The sequence below is a fragment of the Mesoplodon bidens genome (assembly GCF_964165515.1).
Source record: "Mesoplodon bidens genome assembly, chromosome: 1".
Taxonomy (NCBI): Eukaryota; Metazoa; Chordata; class Mammalia; order Artiodactyla; family Ziphiidae; genus Mesoplodon; species Mesoplodon bidens.
In genome coordinates this window covers 212,477,339-212,498,195 of record NC_138176.1, presented here as the reverse complement: position 1 = coordinate 212,498,195, position 20,857 = coordinate 212,477,339, and the positions used below count along the sequence as shown (strand labels likewise).

The 20,857-nt window shown below is 42.5% G+C and overlaps 1 protein-coding gene across 2 annotated transcripts in view; it reads left to right on the top strand.

Moving 5' to 3' along the window:
• The first annotated feature begins 4,866 nt into the window (after positions 1–4,866).
• The window catches only part of TSPAN5 (tetraspanin 5), a 177,779-nt gene continuing 161,788 nt past the window's right edge, over positions 4,867–20,857 (top strand). For both annotated transcript variants that reach the window (XM_081219618.1, XM_081219617.1), the window contains exon 1: positions 4,867–5,240. In XM_081219618.1, coding sequence (XP_081075744.1) covers positions 5,160–5,240 — 81 coding nt within the window. In that variant the 5' untranslated portion in view covers positions 4,867–5,159. The remainder of the gene's footprint in view (positions 5,241–20,857) is intronic.

Genomic DNA, 20,857 nt, shown 5'->3' with positions numbered 1-20,857 from the left:
ACACCCAAGGCCAAAAGGAAAACATCTCTTAGATGTGAGGAAGCTCCCAGAAGATTCTCCTCATTGGTCAGACTTGTGTCTCATGCCCATTTCTGAACTGAACACTGGCAAGAGCCAGGTTCGGCTCACCCATTGGAGCTGACCTTCCCAGGCCTATGGCTGTGAAGAGAGGGGGAACATTGGAACATTAGGTGGGTAGACAACCACCCGTGCTGGCCACAGAGAAGGAAAAGAAAAATACAGGACTGGAGGAGCAGAGAGACAGACAGTGAAAGAGAGAGAGGAGGGAGGCAGAAAGTCGGTGGGGAGAGTGAAATACAGAGTCAAGCTCACTAAATTTGGTGTCGTAGGTTAAAACCCTCTTGTCATATCCTGCTTTTTAGGCAACTGTTAGGAGAACGTGCTTTACTTGTTCTCACTGCCATTTGAAAGGCTGATTAACTTTTCAGTAATTAAACTTATTAACCATTTTTTCAACGTCAGAATTATAAAGGAGATGGCTGTAGCTGTCTCCAGGGAGAAAACTACTCTCCTTTTTTTTCCTGCTTAAAATAGGCCAGAATTTATTGAGTCATGAAAGGTGGTGCCGAAAGAAATATAATGATTACTTAGTTATTTGTTTATGTCTTTATTTATAATTTTATCTTTGTCATTGTAAAAGCAGTATAACCACATTAAATAAAAAAGAAACCAGAAACGTGAAAACAAAATCACCCACAATCCCACAGTTGAACAACCATTATTTGTCAAGAATTCACGCCTAACTTTTTTCATAGAATTGCATACAATTTTGTAGATTGATTTGTTTTTCAAAACAGGTATATCGTATACATGGTACAAATTTTGAAAACAAACAAAATATATATATATTTTTTATATATTGAAAAATAAAGCAGGCCTCCCTCCCATCATATCTTTAGGCCTCTAGTCTGCCCCCTGCCCCTCAAACCACTACTACAAGTTTATTTTCTTCTATACATAGCCTACCCATTAACAAGGAAATACGTGCATATATAAATTTTCCACTCTCCTTTGCCAACCTGCTTTATTATATTTTTTTTTACAAAATGGTAGCCTACTCTGTATACTATTTTGCACCTTGCTTTTTTCATCTAACTTTATATTACTTGGAGATATTTCCACAAAATTAAAATTGAACATTATAGTGTATTCACACATGGCCACATACTCTTTATAATCATCCTTTTTTAAAATTAATTTTTATTGGCATATAGTTGCTTTACGATGTGTTAGTTTCTACTGTACAGCAAAGTGAATCAGTTATATGTATACATATATCCCCTCTTTTTTTGGATTTCCTTCTGATTTAGGTCACCACAGAGCACTGAGTAGAGTTCCCCGTGCTATACAGTAGTTCTCATTAGTTATCTATTTTATACATAGTATCAATAGTGTATGTATGTCAATCCCAATCTCCCAGTTCATCCCACTCCCCCTTCCCCCCTTGGTATCCTTAAGTTTGGTCTCTACATCTGTGTCTCTGTTTCTGCTTTGCAAATAAGTTCATCTGTACCATTTTTCTATATTCCACATATAAGCAATTAGAATCAACATCCTTAATGTCTGTAAAAGTTTTGAGTAAATGATTTATCCTTTTTTTTTTTTTTTGGCTGTGCCATGCGGCATGCTGGATCCTAGTTCCCCGACCGGGGCTCGAACCCATGCCTCCTGCATTGGGAGCCCACAGTCTTAACCACTGGGCCACCAGGGAAGTCCCTGATTCATCCATTTTTAAATAAATATTTATCAAGCACCTGAAACATTAGCAGGATGCTAGTAATTCTAAGATTAAAAGGAAATGGTGCACACCCTTGAAGGAGACGTAGCAGAGTGGAAGAGACAGGGAGGGAAATGAGTAATTATAGGTAGTCTCCAAGGGCCAAAAGGGAAGAGTGTAGGAGGCCTTGTGGGGATGAAAGAGGGAGCCTGGAAAATGCTGATCAAAAGTGTTGAGGATAAGTGAGAGAAGAAAGCTCAGCTCACAGACACACGGCAAGGAGTGTCCTTGAGGTAGAGACCAGGAATATGTGCAAAGCAGAGAAACATGAAGTAGCATCGTGGTCCAGGTGGCTACAGGGAGTTGGGTATAGTCCCTACCTCTAGCATCTTTAAGTTGTGGCCTAGTCTTCAATATAAATAATGCTGTGATATACAACTTGCAGCATATAACTTTCCCCATACTTTGGAGTATGTCTCTGGCTAGATTCCCGGAAGTGGGACCTCTGAATCAAAATGTAGGAGCACCCTGACCTATGACATATAGTCAAAATGCTTTCCAAATGGACAGTATCATTTTATAATGACACCCGCAATGTATGAGCAAACCATTGCTTATTATCTCTATATCTTTATCACTGGTTTGTTTTAACATCTATTTCTTTAATTACTATAAGGTTAATTTTCACCATATATTTATTACTATTTGATGTCTTTGTATGTGATTTGTTTGTTTTCTGTTTATACTCAATAACTGAGATTCTATATTTTACTTTAGCTGTATGAGCCCTACTTATAGATATTCATACTTTTTTTTATATTTGCTGCCACTTTTTTTCGGTTTAGGTTTCTGTCTAAAATAATGTTTGACACATAGAAGTTTTAGGTATTACCCAGTCATATCCATTGATCCTTTCCTTCTGTTGCTTCTAAGTTGAGGAATACTTCTAGCCAGAGGTTTAACAAATAGTATTTTCTGGTTTGCTTTAAAAAATACATTTAACTCATAAATCCGCCTTGAACTTGCTTTTGACATAGGAAATGAGAATTCAACCAGCCCCCCTGCCCCAAATTACCAGTGAGTTATCTGAACTTCCCCTTCTCTGTTGAGTTTTATTTCAAAGGTAAATTCTGCTTAGGGATCAACTCAGTCATCAACTGGATCTAATTTCTAGTCCTTTTCTGAGTTGTGTCATATCAGCTTAAGATAGACCTTTCCTTTGATTTATCCAGGAATCTGCAGGAACTGTTTTATTTATGTACAGAAAGGATTACAATATCGCACCAGTAGGCTTAGGTAAAGCTTGTCAGTGCCTTCCTGTCAATAGGGAATCTGCTGCTAAGAGCAGACTTTACCTTTGAAGCCCACCAGATTGGTGGTTGGTGGTAGTGCTATGCTGTGCGTTTTGGGTGGGTGGAGGACACTTTGGAGGTAAAGAGGGTTATTTCATCCAAACGGCTCAAGTCACTGTTAACCAGTGTCATAATTCTAGAATCTCCTGGTTCTTCCACCTTTATGGGGACCCTGGCTCCTACCTGTGGCCTCAATATAGCCCCAATCCCTCTCAAGGCCAAGTCTACTTAAGTGCGATTTTTATTGCAAGAAAAAGTAACTTCTTGCTCTTCCACGTAACAGGTTGTCAACTAGCTAGCTCGTTTTTAAGAAAAGTGAGAAGTAGTTAACCAGGGAAGCCCTACGACAAAGGTTCTCAAGCATACTTAAGTATCACGTGAGAGCTTAGGAAACATGCAGATTTCTGTGCCCAGTACCAGGTTACACGGGGTGGTACTGGAAAAACTTCCTGATCTCATCTCTTTGTTTCTGAAGCTTTGTTTCTGAAGCTTTCTGAAGCCTTAAAAAAATTCCCACAGATGTTTACACACAGTTCTGAGCGGTTCTTCATTCTATTTCTATGAAATACTGGTACCCGCTTGTCAGCACCTATGAAAGTGCTCCAGGCGGGAGGTAGATACACAGCTAACGGGCACACCTTCTCAGGTAGGGCTCCAATATAATTTCCAGGCACGTTCCATCCTTCCTCAGAGGTCAAAAGCGTAACCGTTCATGATCTATAAACTCAATGCGGATTCCCCGGAAGACCGTCCTGGAACGCCTTGCTGGATTCCTTCTTAGAGTTAAGACCAGTCAAGTTCCTTCGGCACTATTCCGTCTCGTGGGAGCACTTGCAATCCTGGTTTCTGTTGTTGGCAACTGGCCCTAGGGCAAGGATTGTAGCCCGGGTCAGGATTCCTTTGGGCCATCTCTCCTTCCTCGTCCCCATTTCTAGGATAAGCCTATTTCTCCCGCAGGTGGGGAGGTTGGGTTGGAGCCGCACTGGGATTCGGGGGCCTTTCCTATGCAACCCCCCCGATTCGCTCCCCCCATTTCCCATCTCTCTTTTCTCCCCCTTCCCTAACACCTTATCCTTCCCCTTTGCTCCCAGCAAAGTCTACGACCCCTTTCCTCTCCGGCTCAGTGGCCCGGCGTCTTCTCTTGCCACAAAACCGGGTGGTGGAGCAGGGGGCGTGAGTGTGGCTACACCCAGAACGGAGGCTCGTCCGGGGGTCGCGGGGAGGATTCTCACTCAGGATCCCTACTGTCGCCCCAAAGCGACTCTTTCCCCCGCGTCCCTCCAGAAGCTGCCTGCTGCTGCCGGTGGCAGAGGGGGACCCGCTGCTCCTCAACCCCCGTCACTCCTCCAGGCTGCCCCCAATGGGCATGCTCCCCGGGCACCCATACTTCTCCCTCCGCCCGGCCATCCTCCCCACCTACCCCGCTGCAGTGCTCGCGGGTCGGCGGCGCTCCGGGCTGGCCTGAGGAGGGGCGAGGATGGAGGGAGCAGCAGGAGCGGAGAGCGCTGGAAGGGGTGGGGGGGGGCGGCGCGCATACTTCGTCCCACCGCCATCCGGGAGAGCCCGAGCCCGTGCGCGCGCGCACCTCACCGAGGCTCAGGCGGCGGGAGGCGGGCGGAGCTGCGGGCGGCGCGGGCGGAGCGATCGGCGGGCGGAGCGAGGGGTGGGAGGGAGCTCGCGAGCCGGCAGGCGGGCGAGGAGCGTCTCCTCCAGCATCTGCCGCGGCCGCGTTTGCCCGGAGACTGACCGACGGACGGATCGTCTGGCGGACGGGCTTGGGAGCTCGCCTTGTGCTCGGGGCCAGCTCCAGCGAAGCTCGCGGCTTGCAGCACGCGCTTCCCCGCCCGCTCGCGGCCACCCCGGCTCCGGCGGCCTCGGCGCGCGAGGGGCTGGACGTGCGGGAGCCGCTCTCCGCAGGTCGGTCCTTGCGCTGTTCAGCCCCGACCGCTGCGCTGCGGCCCCCGAGCGGCGTCCCTGAGCCCCAGCACCCCGCCGTGCTGCTCCGAGCAACGGTGCTCACGGGCTCCAAACTCGGGCTGCCGGGGCAAGTGTCTTCATGAACCCAGAGGATGTCCGGGAAGCATTACAAGGGTCCTGAAGTCAGTTGTTGCATCAAATATTTCATATTTGGCTTCAATGTCATATTTTGGGTAAGTTGGAGAGCTTCTGGGATTTCGACTACCGTGGCCGATCGATTCGCGACGATTTCCCCCACGTTGCTCTCTGCGTTTACTTTCCGCAGCCCCTCTGGCGCTTGCGGTAGCACGGAGAGGCATTTGCCTTCCGCCTTTTCAGCCTGCGCGTTGGAGAGATAAACATTTAATCCTTTCTAGGAACGCGAAGAGGTAAAAAGGAAAACCGAGCCGGAAAGGGGGCACCCAGGCCTTGGGGTGGCTTTTTAAGGGAGGAATAGCGTGGATGCAGATGAAAGAAAGGGCTCGGCAGTTTGAGAGATGAGCAACCACTCGAATGAGATTTACTCCGGGTGGGATATGGATGTTGGGCTGAGCGTGGTGTCATAATAGGGAAGGCTAATCGGGCAGACCCGACCCTGAGGTCCACCTTCTAACAAGGATCTGATTGGACGAGGGCTTGGCTCCGTGTTGCCGCGGCTGGTCTGTGCCATGTTCAGCGTGTATCTTCTTGCACCATCTCGGGCTTTGTGTAGGATGCAGATGCGATGGTATACGGTTCTGTAATGTGCACGTAAATAACGCTTCCTGCGCGCTCTCCCCCTTCATCTGGAAAGCGCTCCTTTTGCGTAATGGACTGACCAGTGGGCGAGTGGGGTGGAGGGATTTATTTCTCTCTCTGTATTATTCTCAGGATAATAAGAAGTCACCATCAACATATGTTTCAGTGTGTTCGTGCCTCACGTCCTCCTTTTTGAGGAGTGACATAGAGCGGGCCGTTTTGTGGAAACCTTGGAGAAATGCAGAGGACAAGGTGTACGAGGCATGTTTTGTGGGGCTACCGGGAGAGCAAATGCTTGAAGGAAAGATTCAGACCATGCTCTGCTGGCACTACAATGTGCTGGGCACCTATTGTAATTAGGCTGGGATGCCTACTCTTTTGTTTTGTTTGAATTCTTTTCCTTGATCTCACAAACATGTTCAGCAACCAGACAAAGAGTTCACTAGGACAAGAGGAAAACGTTCGTTCAAAGACCGTGTTATTTTTCCTTTCCATCCCATCCCATCCCATCCTCTTCCTTACTGGGCACTCCTCCTGCCCCCCACTCTTCCCCCCATGGAAAGTAAAGATGGTGGCTGTCTCGGGGTGGGGGGGGCGGTTCTCCAAGTTGCTGTTCAGTGTAGGTTCAGTGTGAGATAAACAATAATCCAGTGGTGAGATGAATAATAATCCACAACAGTCTTAACACAGGGTGTACTTATTTTGATTCTCCTTTAATTTTGGCCATACGCTGTAAACATATACATCGATGAGAATAGTTGTCAATACAGCTCTTTATATTCTTTTTTTCTGCCACACATTTACTAGGCTACTTTATTTTTATTTTCTGTTTTCTATAGGAGTACCTTGCACTGCTCATGAATGTTTTGCAAAAGGAAATGGAAGGGATTGGAGATCACTTTCTGTGTCAGCATGTCATCTGACCTCAGGACTGATGATGGAGGGGGACACATGAATAAATATCAGATCTAGTCTTTCACAGGCCATTTTTGCCAGGGATTGGACATGATTCCTGTTAGCAGTCACCCCCCTCCCTGCAGTCAAACACTACTACAAATACAGGAAGAAGAAATTATTTTCTTTCCTTGCTTCCTTTTTTCAACCCTTGTTGGAAATGTTTAAAAGTCACATTTCTGGGTGAGGCATTTTGATTTTATCTGAACTTGAAACTTTCATAACTTTGAGAGTCAAGGACTACCGAATTGGGACTGGATCTTGTTGGCATAGTGAGTCCAAGCCTCTTGACTCTACTTGAACACTTCCAAAAGTTGCACATTTCAGCTACTAGGCAACAAAAAGTACCCAGGGGCTTTCTCTGCAGTTTCGTAGCAGGAGGTGGGAAAGAAATAAAGGGATTTGGGCCTGTTTCCCTGACAGTTTGGTGTAATTATGTAGTGTACAGAGACACATTGAGTATTTTCTGTGGATTAGGTTGTAGCAAAACCTCTGGAACTGTGGAGAGCTTCAAAGAATTGCAGAGTGCTTGCATAGAGAGTTGCAGAAGAGAGTCGCGTCTTGTCTCATTTTGAAGGTCTTCATCTCTTGGGGGAAGTTTTATGGGAAGCCTGAAAAGAGATGTAGGCTGTGGAACTAAACCAGCTACCCCAGGCAGAATTGTTAAGTAGATGCCTTTGTTACAAGGGCTCTTCTCTTACTCTGCTTTCTACACACCTTGTCCCTCCTTTCTGTGCCTAAAGCCTTCCACTCATATATGCCCTCATAGCTTTCCTATCCTGCTGTCTGCTTCAAAATTACCCCATATTGGAATCTCTGAGTTTTTAGTACCCTGGTCTCTAGAGTGATGATCAGCAGGAAGGTAGTCATGATACTTGATCACAGTAACTCAGACTAAGATGTTATTGGCTGAAGAACTGGGGTCAGGAATGGGCAGCCTGCTTCTGTAAATTTGTTATTGCTATTACAAATTCTGTAAATTTGTTTTTGCTACGTAACAAACAACCCCCAAGCTTAGTGGTTTAAAATAAAACTTTATTATATCTGACAGTTCTGTGATTTGACCAGGCTCATGTGGGTGATTTGCACTTGGAACGGCCCATGCAGTTGCAGTGAGATGTGGCTGGGCTGGAGTTAACTGAAGGCTCACTGGAGTGGGATACCCAAGGTGGTACCCTCACGTGACTGGCAGTTGATGCTTGCTGAGAGTTGAGCCAGATTTGTTGGCTAGAGCACCTAAACGTGGCTTTTTCCTGTCTGAGACTGCCAGAAGAAACTTCCAGCCAGTGAAGTCTACTCCCGGAACTGGCCCAGTGTCAGTTTCATCTATTCCACTGGTTTAAGCACGAGTGGAGCCTGCTCAACTTCAAAGTGCTGAAGAAGGAAATTCCCTCTTTTGTCAGACAAGTGTCAGGGTCGTGTGGGTTGTGGCCATCTTTGGAAAATACAGTCTTCTGCACTGAGCCTTAATTTCATTTATAAAGGAAAGATAACATTATCCAGTAGAGTTGTAGATTCAAGGATGCAATCAGATAAGATATTACCCAGCACAGTGTCTCAGTATTTAACAAATGGTGAATATGGTCTGTGTCATTGTCTCCAGATTTTTACTAGTTCCATCCTGGCTATAACACTTCTAGAATACCTTAGCCTGGTACTTTGGCATCACTACTACCAGGTAATGATGCTTCTCTTAATATCTGCCAAGGAGATGAGGCGAATGGATTCCATACATTGGATCATCACGTATTTGAAAAAAGCACTATGGATCAGTGGACGCCTTGAATGACTTGGGAGAACCAAGTCATTTTTCGCTTCTCTTTGCTGTACAAAGATTAGAAAGCCTTGGATCCTTGAGGCCAAATTTCTCTTTGATGTGCTTGCAAATATTACATGGTATCTTTAAGTGGAGGTTTATCCAAGTTTGATGGCAGAATGTAACATCTCATTTGTTTCCACAGGGCTTAAATTCAGAGAGGAGAGAGATTTAGGGAACCTTGCCGGGGGCATAAGTATGAAGTCTTATCTTATGATTCACTATAAATTGTAAGATGTTCTGGAATGCTGATACATCAGCAGTTTATAAGTCATAATTTTTGTTTTAATTTGCTAGACATCTGTTAGCTTCGATGGCAACCATATGGGAGTCTCAACTGCCTTTTGAATCACAAGGAGATGGTATGAAGAAAGCTAAATATGGTTATGAAAGTGTCAAATGGGAAAAGTGTAAGAAAGGTGTATAGACCTAAGTGGGGAAAGTAATTGAATACTGACTTGCTTGCTCTGGCCTCTCACTCCTGGGTCAGTGAGAAAGCACTGAAGCATTCTCACTTGAGGATACGCCTGGAAGACTGAAATAAAGCCAAGGGGAAAAGTTGGAAAACCAAATAGTGTTTCACCCACCATAAAATTGCCCAGGTGAGCTCATTTAGATGGATCCCTCTGTCTTACTTAATATGTCCACAGTAATCGTTAGTCCCTGGCAAAAGGTGAAAGTAACCTGTATCTTAACAGAGCTTTATAATTGCGACATCTTTCTTCTAAGCATCTCAAAGCATCTTCCAAGCATATTATGACATCTTTGTGACAGATGTAGAAATTGGAGAACAGAGATGTGGGGTGACTTTTGAAGAACATATCAGGGTTCACTTTTGGAGTGTTAAGTCTCTTTCAATAACTATAGCCCTAGCTTCTCATTTGAATCTTATTTTAGAAGGTGCTTGTTATTCTAACATAAAACATCAAGTAAGTCATTTACATCTGTTCATGATTGAAAAGTGATAAAGTTTTTGCACATGTCTCAACACCACCCGCAAGCACACAAAAGTTAGGATGAAAATGTTAAAGAGTATGATAGAATAATAAACCATTGTGTAGTTTCATCTTCATAAATATGAAACATTTAAATATTCATAAATTTAAATATTCATAAATTCATATTCATAAATGAAAAATGGAGTATTAAAGACTGTTATTAAAGTGTTATTAAAGTATTAAAGTGTTCTTGAGTCACAGGCTTCTTTCTATATGTAACACTGATGCCTGTCTTAAAATTCTAACTGCAGGCTTCTGAATCACCATCCTTCACTAGAATATAAGGTCTCCAACTGCAGGGATTGTCTCTCAGTTATTTTCATAAGCTCAGTGTCTAGCATATTGTCTGAAACAGTAGGTGTTTAATAAATGTTTGTTGAATGAATGAATGATGAAATCATTGGAGAGTACATAGGCATCATCTCCTCTACCTTACTATTCAGTGAGGCATTTTCTCTCTTACATCCTGCCAACCCTCCTTAGGATGGATCTGTTTGGGGACCACTTTAATCATTTGAGCGTTTCATCTTTCCTGCAGACTAGGTGTAGTTTTCCTTTGGGACTTCCATCTTCCTAATATACTGTTGTTGATTTTTAATTTTATTTTGAAACTGTCTCATACCTGCAGAGAAATTGCAAGTAGTACAATTGGTTTTTATCCTGAATCGTCTGAGAAAAAGTTGCCAGCATGATGGCTATAACACCAGTCCTTCAGTGTATATGTTCTAGGATGTTCTCCTAGATAACCACAGTATAGCCATCAAAGCCAGGAAATTACCACTGATACCTTACCACCATCTAAATCTTAGATCTCATTCAAGTTTCCTGGTTGTTCCAATCATGTCTTCTAAAGCAAAGAATTCAGTTCAGAGGACACATTGTATTTAGTTGGATCTTTTTAGTCTCTTTCAGTCTTTCACTGTCAGGTTCTTGACGCTTTTGAAGATTTAACACTAGTTATTTTGTAGAATGTCCCTCAATTTGGGTTGGTCTGCCATTTTTTCATTCTTAGATTCAGGCTGTGCATCTTTGGCAGGAGAATTACAGAAATGGTGCTGTGTTCCTCTCATGGCATCCATTAAGTGGCACTGATTTCTGTTTGTGTTTGTTCCATTACTGATGATGGTCACTTGATTAAAGTGTTGTCTGCCAAATTTCTCCACCATAAAGTGACTCTTTTCCCTTTTGTAATTTATACATATTTTGTGGCAAGTTATTGTGAAATTATGTATTAAAAAGCCCATTCCTCATCAGAATTTTTATTGATTAATTAATTAATATCGGTAAGAACTTTTGATCTCTTTTGTTCCAGTGTGTTTTAATGAAGCGGTTACTCTCATTACTTACTTTGATGTTCCCATTAGTTCCAGGTTTGGCAGTCTTTTCATGCCCTTTAACTCCCATCACTCTTTGAGCCCTTCTGTGCTTTCTGGCAGAACAACATGTTCCAAGCTCATCTTTTGTATCAGCCATTTCTCCAAGGAGCCCTGGTTCCTTTGCATAGAGAATGATATTTAGAAGCCAAGATCTGGTTGCTAAGTGTGCTCATTGCTTTGAGGCTATCAGCACCCCTGGGGCCTCTCAGTGGACAGGACTATGGAATATGTGTATGTATATACACATAGGTACACACACACACGTTTACATCTGCATTTCTATACCCAGCTATATATTTTGAAAACCACGAGTTCACACTGGTATCTCAAATCCCTATGTGACACGACAGGGTTTATTTTAGGTTTTTCCTTTTCCATATGTATAACTACCTTCTTTGACAGTGAGAATCCTAGCTCCCATTGTTCTTAACGATTGACTTATTTGATTAAATCTCCCCTTATGTAGGCAGTCTTCCACTGCTGCCCCTGCCCCGCACATGGTTGCCCTCCTTAACTGCTTTTGCTCCAGCATGCCGTGCCACAACCTACTTCCCACCGTGAACACCTTTCTCTGATACCCTGCTCTGGGCTTCCACATCCCTCCCCATGCCTGTTCCTGGACAAAGGCTTACCTTCCCTTGTCCCCACTTTAGGACTGAATTTTTCAGGAAAGAGGAGGGGAAGGACCTAGGTTACTCTTATGCGATACAACATAAGACTTATCTCCCTGTGCATAGACCTTTGTTATTTAAAAACAGCCATGATGTCATTCCTAAACCCTCTGCTTTCCATCTTTAAAGGCTCTTGGTTTTTCCATGTCTTCTTCATACACTATTTCCAGATTGGATTGTTCTTTGCCCTGATGAAGGTACTCTGCCTATGGTCCCATTTGGACACACCTCCATTAATGTAGCGACCAGAATGAAACACGTTTTTCACACACCATTCCTACCATCCAGAGAGCGGTGGGTTGTTATTCTCAAACTCCCCCTTAAGTCTGTAGCCCAGGAGGCAGAAGCCTGGATTCATCTTTGAGTAAGTTACTCTCACACATTATTTTCTCAGTTGCTCATCTAAAATATGGCGAAAATAATTCCAATAGCTTGCAGAGTTATCCAGTATTAAATGAGATCATGCATATGAAGGTGCTTTCTACAAGGTACATCTCTCAGTACAAATAGTAGTTATTAACCCAGGCTAAACTGCACATGCTTTTCCTGGTAGCCAGAGAACATAGTTGGCTCAAGTTGTGATTCTAGTGAAATGAAACCTTAATCTCTTTTTCAAGTGAACTTCTGTTAAACCCATCTCCCTAGACTAAGTGCTAATCAGAAGCCCTAACCCTCCAGTTAATTATTTGAATTTAGATTTTGTACTACATATTTATTCCATCTAAATGTCTTATTCTGACCCGGTGGTTTTCAAACCATGCTACCAGCAGCACTAGGCTTCCTTGAGGTGTACCGGGGCCTGAGTGGGTTTCTGCCCTCTCTTTCCCCTGGAGAAGCTCAGCCAGTAGGTTTGATATTTTGAGATATCGTGAAGGGTTTTGCTCGCAAAAAGGGGTGTACTGCTTAAACAAACAATTGAAAACCACCATTCTAGCCTTCAGATAATTTTAAATCTTGAAGGTCAAGGCATGTTTAGAAAAAATTATTCCTCATATGGGTTTTTCTCCTATGGGTTTTTCTTCATGTATAGGACGTCCCTCTCCCTGATCAGGGGTGACTTCTGTAGGATTAGTTGATATTTCAGGTGCCTTTATAGACACAGCAGCATAATCAGTGAATTGTTAGGAAATTTCAGGCTGATTCTGATTCTGTAGGTCCGGGATGCGGCCCTGGACTGATTCTGTAGGTCCACCAGGGAATCTGATTCTGTAGGTCCAGGGAATCTTGATTCTGTAGGTCCGGGATGGGGCCTTGGACTTAGTGGGGATTTTTTTGTTTTTTTTGTTTTTAATCCCTGCAGGTGATTTTTGCCTTTTGGGAGGTCTGAGGTCTTCTGCCAGCGTTCAGTGGGTGTTCTGTAGGAGTTGTTCCCCGTGTAGATGTATTTCTGATGTATCTGTGGGGAGGAAGGTGAGCTCCACGTCTTACTCTTCCGCCACCTTCCCCCTCTCCCCCCTGCAGGTGATTTTGATGCCCAGCGGAGGTGGAGAAGCTCTAGCTTGTTTTTCTTGGCAAGATGTGGCATCTCTTGCCATTACTCTCTGGAGGGGGAGCTGGGCGTGGGTGGTATAGGGCTATGACCAAATGGTGACTGATTTCACCAGCACATGCAGCTAGTGTTCTTTGCTTATGAGAAAAAAATAATGTGACCTATTTTATCCCTCATGGAATTGTTTTTATTAATCCAAAAATGCCAGTTTATTTTTAAACCCAAAAGCCCCAAAAACAAAATGAGAAAATCTCTGCTAAAGAGAACCTCTTGTGCTGCAATTAGTAGGCTAAAAATTAGCATCATATTGGGATAGGAGCTAGTTATTTATTCGACAGGAACATTGAGGAAATAGACATTTGTTCCTTTGCCCTTGCTGTCCTGCACACTTCAGCACAGTGGACTGGGTCTAACCACAGATGCAAGACAGCGAACGGTCCTCCCCTCCACAAACCAGCCTCCCTGTCCAAGGTGCCCTTCCTTTCAGGCTGTTTCCAGAGGCTTCCTTCCATGCCCCCAGCCCTGAGTATCTTGATCTGGGGGTGGAGTTGCTTTCTGCACCTCTGTGGCAGTTCCGTTGACTTCCCTCTGCTGTCATGCCAAGCAGGGACATTTCTTCTTTCGTATCCAAGTTTGCAGCACTGTCACGGAGAGCTGACAGTGAAGCAAACACAGGAGACCCAAACCTGATATTTGTCAGTTTTCCTTACAAAGAAAAGTTTCAATGTAGAACATTCAGAGTGTGCACAGTGAAGTCTTTCATTTTTTCCCCCGATGTCTTCCTTTTCATCTACCCCTTTTATTTTTTTATTTTTTATTTTTTTGCTGTATGTGGGCCTCTCACCGTTGTGGCCTCTCCCGTTGTGGAGCACAGGCTCCGGACACGCAGGCTCAGCGGCCATGGCTCACGGGCCCAGCCACTCCGCGGCACGTGGGATCCTCCCGGACCGGGGCACGAACCCGTGTCCCCTGCATCGGCAGGCGGACTCTCAACAACTGCGCCACCAGGGAAGCCCCCATCTACCCCTTTTAGAAAAAAAAAAAATGAGGTATTCAATTATGGCTAGGCACCTAAAGTGGAAATCTTTTGAAAGAAATAAAATTTTGAATAAAAATCTAAATGATTTCTCTGAGGTGTTTTACTGGGGCGTACTTATCAGCACTCCTAAACAAACATACCCAGAATGGCGTACACACCCTGTGTTTAGGGCTATGGTATTATCTCTCTGTACGTAAAGGATTGTTAATTATGAAATGTAAGGTATAATTTTTAAGTAATGTAATCACCAACCTCAATAACAAAATATCAATAGCATTTGGAAGTGTTTGGCCAAACATTTTGGCTCTTCTCATTGAAAAGGCATAGTGATGTTCTATACCTCTTCCAGCTACTATTTATTATTTGGATAAGTATTGCAAGACATAGGGCTCTTTTTACTTGTTGAAAAATTTCTTTCTAAATTATAGTTGGCGCTTAGTCCTGAATTTCTAAAAATCTGGAGGGAACAGCTGTTGCTCTGATAAATATTCAGGCCAGCTATTTTAATGCTTTGTACTTAAGTCATCCTAATAAAAGAGGAATACTTGACTTGAGCATTTCTCAAAGTATAATGTTTTGCTTCCAACAAAAATTTCCCCCAACTGTTAATATTTCCCCCAAAGCAGCCTTAAAACTTAATTCTGCCAAGTGAGTAGTTCTAATCACTCCTGAAGCATTTAATGCCCAAACTCAGTTTTCCTGTTTTAAGGTACAGTTCTATCAATATAGCTCAGTCCCTTAACTTGTGAAGATTCCACAGTCACTGACCTTTAAGGAAAATTCTTTATAGGGTCTAGTATTAGAGAGTGACAGTTTTATGTTGAGTTGGGCATTCTGGTGCTCTGGGGGTAGGCAGGCAGAAGTCTGGTGTTAAGAAGTTTGGATTTTGAGGATGTCTGGATTTTTACGCAGCTCCATTCGCAGGCTTGTGATCTTAGACAGGCTACTTACTCACCTTAAGGTTATGTCTCCCCATCTGCAAAATGGCTTTCTTAGCAGTAGTATTAATGTTGTTATGAGTAATATTAAGACCCAACATCTACCTCAGAGTCATGAGGATGAGAGGAATTGATATGTATAAACTGCTTGGAATAATCCATAGGTATTAGCAATTATTACTCTATTCTCCTCAACACCCATGATTTCATTTGGTGGTTTTTTTCTTGACTTCTTTCAGAACCATTACAGTAATCTTACATTGTAACATGTATTTTTTGTTCTCTGTAATGTTCTGCCTACATAAGTACATTCCCAAAATAACTAAAGGAAAAAAAAAAAGATCTAACAAATGTTCACAATGTTCTTTTCATTGTAATGAATAGCATGTAATTCTTATCATGGATACCAGACCATGAATTCATGTCTATTGTTTGTTGTTAATTTTCCCATTTTTCTTTACCCCTTAGCTTCACTCTTCTTCATTTTCTTTGCAAAATGAAACTGTCTCATATTGGTGTTTTGTACTGGGAAGTTGAGTTTCTGATGTTGGACTCTGGTGTTAGGCCTAACACCTGGGAGAAATAGAAACATTTTTATTAAAATCTGTTAAATCTGGATATCTTGGAAATACCTAGATGGCTATAAGTATATATATTTAGCTTTTATGGTGTCGTAAGTCCTGTATATTTTGGTCATTGTTTTCCTCTGTATTTCCGACACATTCTTTAGGCTGTGAAGGTGAACGCTGAGTCAGCAACACAGGTAATTCAGGCTTTCCCCTTGGATGTCTCTCCAGCTGATGGAGGAGTAGGATTTTGGCCTGAACTACCTGGATCATTGGCTAATTGGGCCACCCATCTTGGGAATGAGTGACTGCCTGGCTTCTCCTTTGAAGCGTTACTGGGATGTCCTGAGAGCTGTGCTCCCTTGCTTCCAGTCCTGTCACCTGACGCAGAAGACCTGGGCTGCCCTATTTCCAAAGCATAATTCTCTAACGGGGCTCAACTCTGGGAGAAAAGGCCAGGACTTCCTGATTCAGTAGGTCCAAGGAGCCTTGGCACTCATTCCCATGCTGAAGATGTGCAGAAAGCCCCAGCCCTTGAGGGGGGAGAGGAGGGCTGAAGGGGAGGGTTAGGTAGAATTTTTACTGTAGTATTCATTAGTAACAAAGATGATTTATGTGGCATGATAGGACATTATAGGAGCGTATTTAAAGTCATTTTAGCTTCCTGTAGCATCCCCAACGCTGCCACTTTAGACCCACTCACTGACCTCACAGTCCACTGATGGTTTGTGACTCCCCGTGGGGAAAGCACTGAGTTTCCTCCTGGTCCGCAGCCCTCCGCTAGTTGGTTTCGCTGAGTGTCTGAAGGATGGCCACCTGATTAGCCAAAGCGGCGAATCTCAAAGCTCAGTCATTGGCAAACTGCCTGCATGGTTTTGGACAAACTTTTGGGCCACCCCAGAGTTTTGTAAAATTTAAGTCACGTGGGGATCTCGTTTAAAATGCAGATTCTGATTCAGTAGGTGTGAGAGGGGCCGAAGATCCAGTACCTTAACACGCTCCCAGGTGAGGCTGGTGCTTCTGGCCCACTGATCTCATTTTCAGTTTCAAGGATCTAGACCATTTCAAACGTATTCTTTCCCTTTAAATCGACTCCGTGTTCAAACCTTAAATACAGTTATTTAAAAAGGAAACTTGAAAAATATCACTATTCAAATACATACAATGACAGTAATATGGCTTGTTAACTTCTAGGTAGGTCTTGGTGCCTGCTGGCAGGCCTGACTCGAAGGCTTATTTTCCTTTGTTACAGTGGAAGTTAACAGGTGTAAAAGTATTCCGCATCCTGGGATCAAATGGAGACTTTCTCCTTGCCTAGACCAGAGGATTAAAAGAGAGTTGAAAAGGAAGTGACTTTCTTATTTAAGGTTATTTAATGCTGTATTCTAAAATTGTCTCCTCTGGCACCCCAGGTCACCAGGGAATCTCACTTTGGGGAACACTGTTTTTAAGTAATTTGCAGGAAGACATGCATTTATAAGCTGAAACCTATTAGCAAGATGGGTGACTCTCTAGAGGTAAAATGATTGGGGGGATGTGTTCAAATTCCTGCCTACTCCAGGTTCTGTTTCCTGTTGGGAAAAAAAGAGGGGTACCCCCAATTTCTGAAAAATTGCTACCCCCAGGCCCAGTGAGTAATTACATCTTAGGTATAAAAGGGAAAATGCTTTGGAAAATTGGATTTCAGGAGAACAGAAAGTCAACCTGAAATACTTAGGAAATCTGTCTCAGTGGGTTTCTTTACTCCTCCGTCTCCTCTTCCTTCAAGTTACTATTGATTATGTTCAATTTGGAATGAATCCATTTATTTGATGCATTTTTTAGAATAGGGTACTTTCTTTATACTTTTTTTATTGTAAAAACAATACAGCAACAGTAATATACCTTTTTTTTAAGGAAAAGAAATTCACCACATTCCAATAACTTTCAGTTCAGTTATATTAAAAGTAGAGACTCAGTCAAGTGCTCTGAGAGCAGTGAACAAACAAACAAACAAACAGCCCATTTTAGAGTTTCAGTGGTAGTCACTTACAAGGATTCAAATTTAGCAAACCGCAGTTACTTAACTTTGTAAAGGAAAAATGTGCTTTTCCATCACTAGCTTTTAAGCATTTCTTCTGACTTTACCAGTATTTCCCCCCTCAGGACAACATTTAGAATAAGTGTTTCAACATACAGAACAAATACCTTGTGAATAAACATCAATTTCACACAACGAAAAAAAGAATCAATAAATTTGCTTTAGGCATTTGAAAAACCCTGTACTTTTAAAGGAAGGAGTTATAGTGTTAAGTAACTGAAAAACAAACCCCCCCAAAACCCAGGCTCTTAGCTTTAAATGTTTTTCAACATGACCTTTACTTAGAAAAATGTAGTTCAAACTTTCTGAACACCTGCCTGCTTATTCAAGGATGGACAGCAACTGCCCACATGGCAACTCATGTGAGAAATTCTACTCAGTATTTTTTTTCTAATCTCATAACTGGAATCCTATGGAAAGTAGTGGTTTTTTTTGGTACCAGTTCTTTTTAGCTTTGTTGGGGTTTTTGAAAGAATAAATTGAATGAAGAGGTGGCTAGATAATATGTGGCATTTAAGGTTTTTGCAAGTCTGCAAAGATTTAATAATCCCTAATATTCTCACTGTATGCTTTGAGAGTTTCAAAGTTGCTCTCCAGTGAGGGTCTGAAACAATTGCATAAAAGTTTGAAAATAATGTTTTACTCATTCATCTTTTTTTTAAGATATAGAGTCAATATTTTAGAAATAAAAGGATTGGTTTCACTAAAAAGAGGACTGAAATATCTTTTATATTTTGTGAAATACATACATTCCATTTAAAATTGACATATATCCTTGGATATTTAAAATATATATTATCAGTGTATATCCTTCATGCATATCAAATATTGATTTATATCCTTGGATTTTTTTTTATGAGTAGATATATGCTTTCTTTGGATAAAGAAAGAAAAACTACCTAAATGACCATATGACCTCCAAACAATTTTATTCATGATAAAAGATTAAAATTTCCTTATTACAGTATCCTATAAATATGCAAACTAAATGAAACTTTTTGTAAGTTAAAAATAAAAACCAGAGATCAGTCTTAGTACCTAAGACATAAGCAGGAAAAAACACTATTCTTGCTTTTTTGGTTCTTAGATGAAGACTAGAAAATAAACTCTTTTGAATTATGAAATTACTACAGCCTAGCTGGAGGCACCAACAGATCATTAATTATTGCTAAGAACCTTCAGAATGCAGTTTTTTAATTTCAAATATCCTTGCTGTTGAATCCCATCCTTCCCCCCGCCCCCCATTTTCTGGGAATTTAATTCCAGAACGGAGAAGATAGGGCTTTTTGCTTTGGGGGTAACTAAATCTCTTTCTTACTCTTTGAAAACGTTAACCTGCTGATGAAAGCACAGAAGGTTGGAATTATTTTGAACAGGAATGGCTTTGCAAATATTTAACTGAGTGTTCTTTGGCAAGTCTTTTCGTGCTGAAGTATTGGAACTATCCTTTAATTGGTCTTTTGCATTCTTGATTATATAATCTCAAAACATATGTTGAAACGGACCTCAAAAGTCAGTTAGGCTTCTAGTTTTTACCCCCTTTCCTCACCTGTTTTCCATCCAAACTTTTCCTCAAAACACCCAATTTATAAAGCAGCCACAGCTGGTGCTCTGGGCTCCGCACGTCTCTTTGGGCTCCGCGCGTCTCCGTGGGCTCCGCGCGTCTCCGTGGGCTCCGCGGTTCCCAGCCTCGCTGCGTGGGAAGAGCGTGCAGAGGGGACGGCGGCGGGTGTCCTGGAGGACTTGATGTCGTGCTGAGGACGGCGGAGAAGGTTTCTGTGTACCATTTACGCGTTGAACGAGGATGAAGTCGGCATTTGGCCTAGTAGGCTGTGTGCTGGCTGAATTGCCCAAGTTTCCAAGTCCCAGTGCTTTGACCGCATTTGGTTCTACTAAACAGCTTTGGCGCAGTCATTTTGATTAACATCAACTTGCTTATGTTAAGTAAGTATTCAGGTTATTTATTATGCATTACTCTTGCCTTTGGAATGAGCAGACTCGAAAACTCCTGCTTCATATGGATTCCATATGTGGCTTTTAAGTCAGCAGAGACGCAAAGGCTTCCAATTATATTGCACGTGAAGTTGCATATTGAATAGATTAATCTTGATGGCATAGGTATTATCTGAAATTCTTTGTCATTTCTAATATTGTTCATATTTCATTTAAACAAACTATTAGGTGTTGGAAGATTCTGTGGTGATGAACTTAACTTATGAATTCACGTGTCCTATTTGGGTTTTTTATTACTGAAAGCAGATACCCATGGTATTCGTTACTTGGTTTGCACTGATGTACTCCAGATAGTATGAGGTGACATTTAAAAAGAAAAAAAATCTGGTACATTTGCTCTTTATCCCCACACCTCCACCCCAGCCAAGCTGGGTAGAGAATATTGCAGTGTTTAAGACAGTGGTTAAGAGTGAGACTACTTGGGTTCAAATATTGGCCTTGGCACTTCTAAGCTGTGTGACCATGGACAGTTATGTCATCATTCTGGACTGTTTCTTTTGGGCAAAGAGTGGGTAACAGTAACCCTACCTCTGGGATAACTGTAAAGATGCAATGCGATGATGCATGTGCCAAGCCTGAGCGGGGTGAGCGCTCCGTGACTGCTGACCTTGGAATCAGGTGTGGAATAGGTGACTACTTGGGACAGGTGTAGGCTTTTGATTCAGTATCAGCCAGGAAAGGTGTTGTCGGAGTCCAGGAACCTCAACTTTCCTTATTAGGGAAGCGCTGTCTGTATAATAGCACTTTTCTCTCACGTCAAACTTTGTTTCCTTTGGTGCTTCACCTACTGGAGGAGACTGCGTCTCCACACTTTCCTTCGGCAACTAGATCTATCTGAGAGTTTAGTTTTCTAGCTGGGGCAGCTGCTCCATTCCCCTGCCTCCTGGGCCCTGATTTCTTCTCACGTTTAGCTGCAGCTGTTCACCATGTCCATTGCTGGCATGACCTGATCAGCCCTCTGTTTCTTTATCACAAATGCCAGCATTTCTCGTGTCTTGCCTAGAGGGTCATTTTGAGGCCACGAACCTACCTGTTTTTTTTTTTTAATGGTAGTATATGCAGAATATTACAGTTCCAATAAAATAATAATTCTAATAATAGAAATATGCCTGGAAAAATACCTAAAATATAGC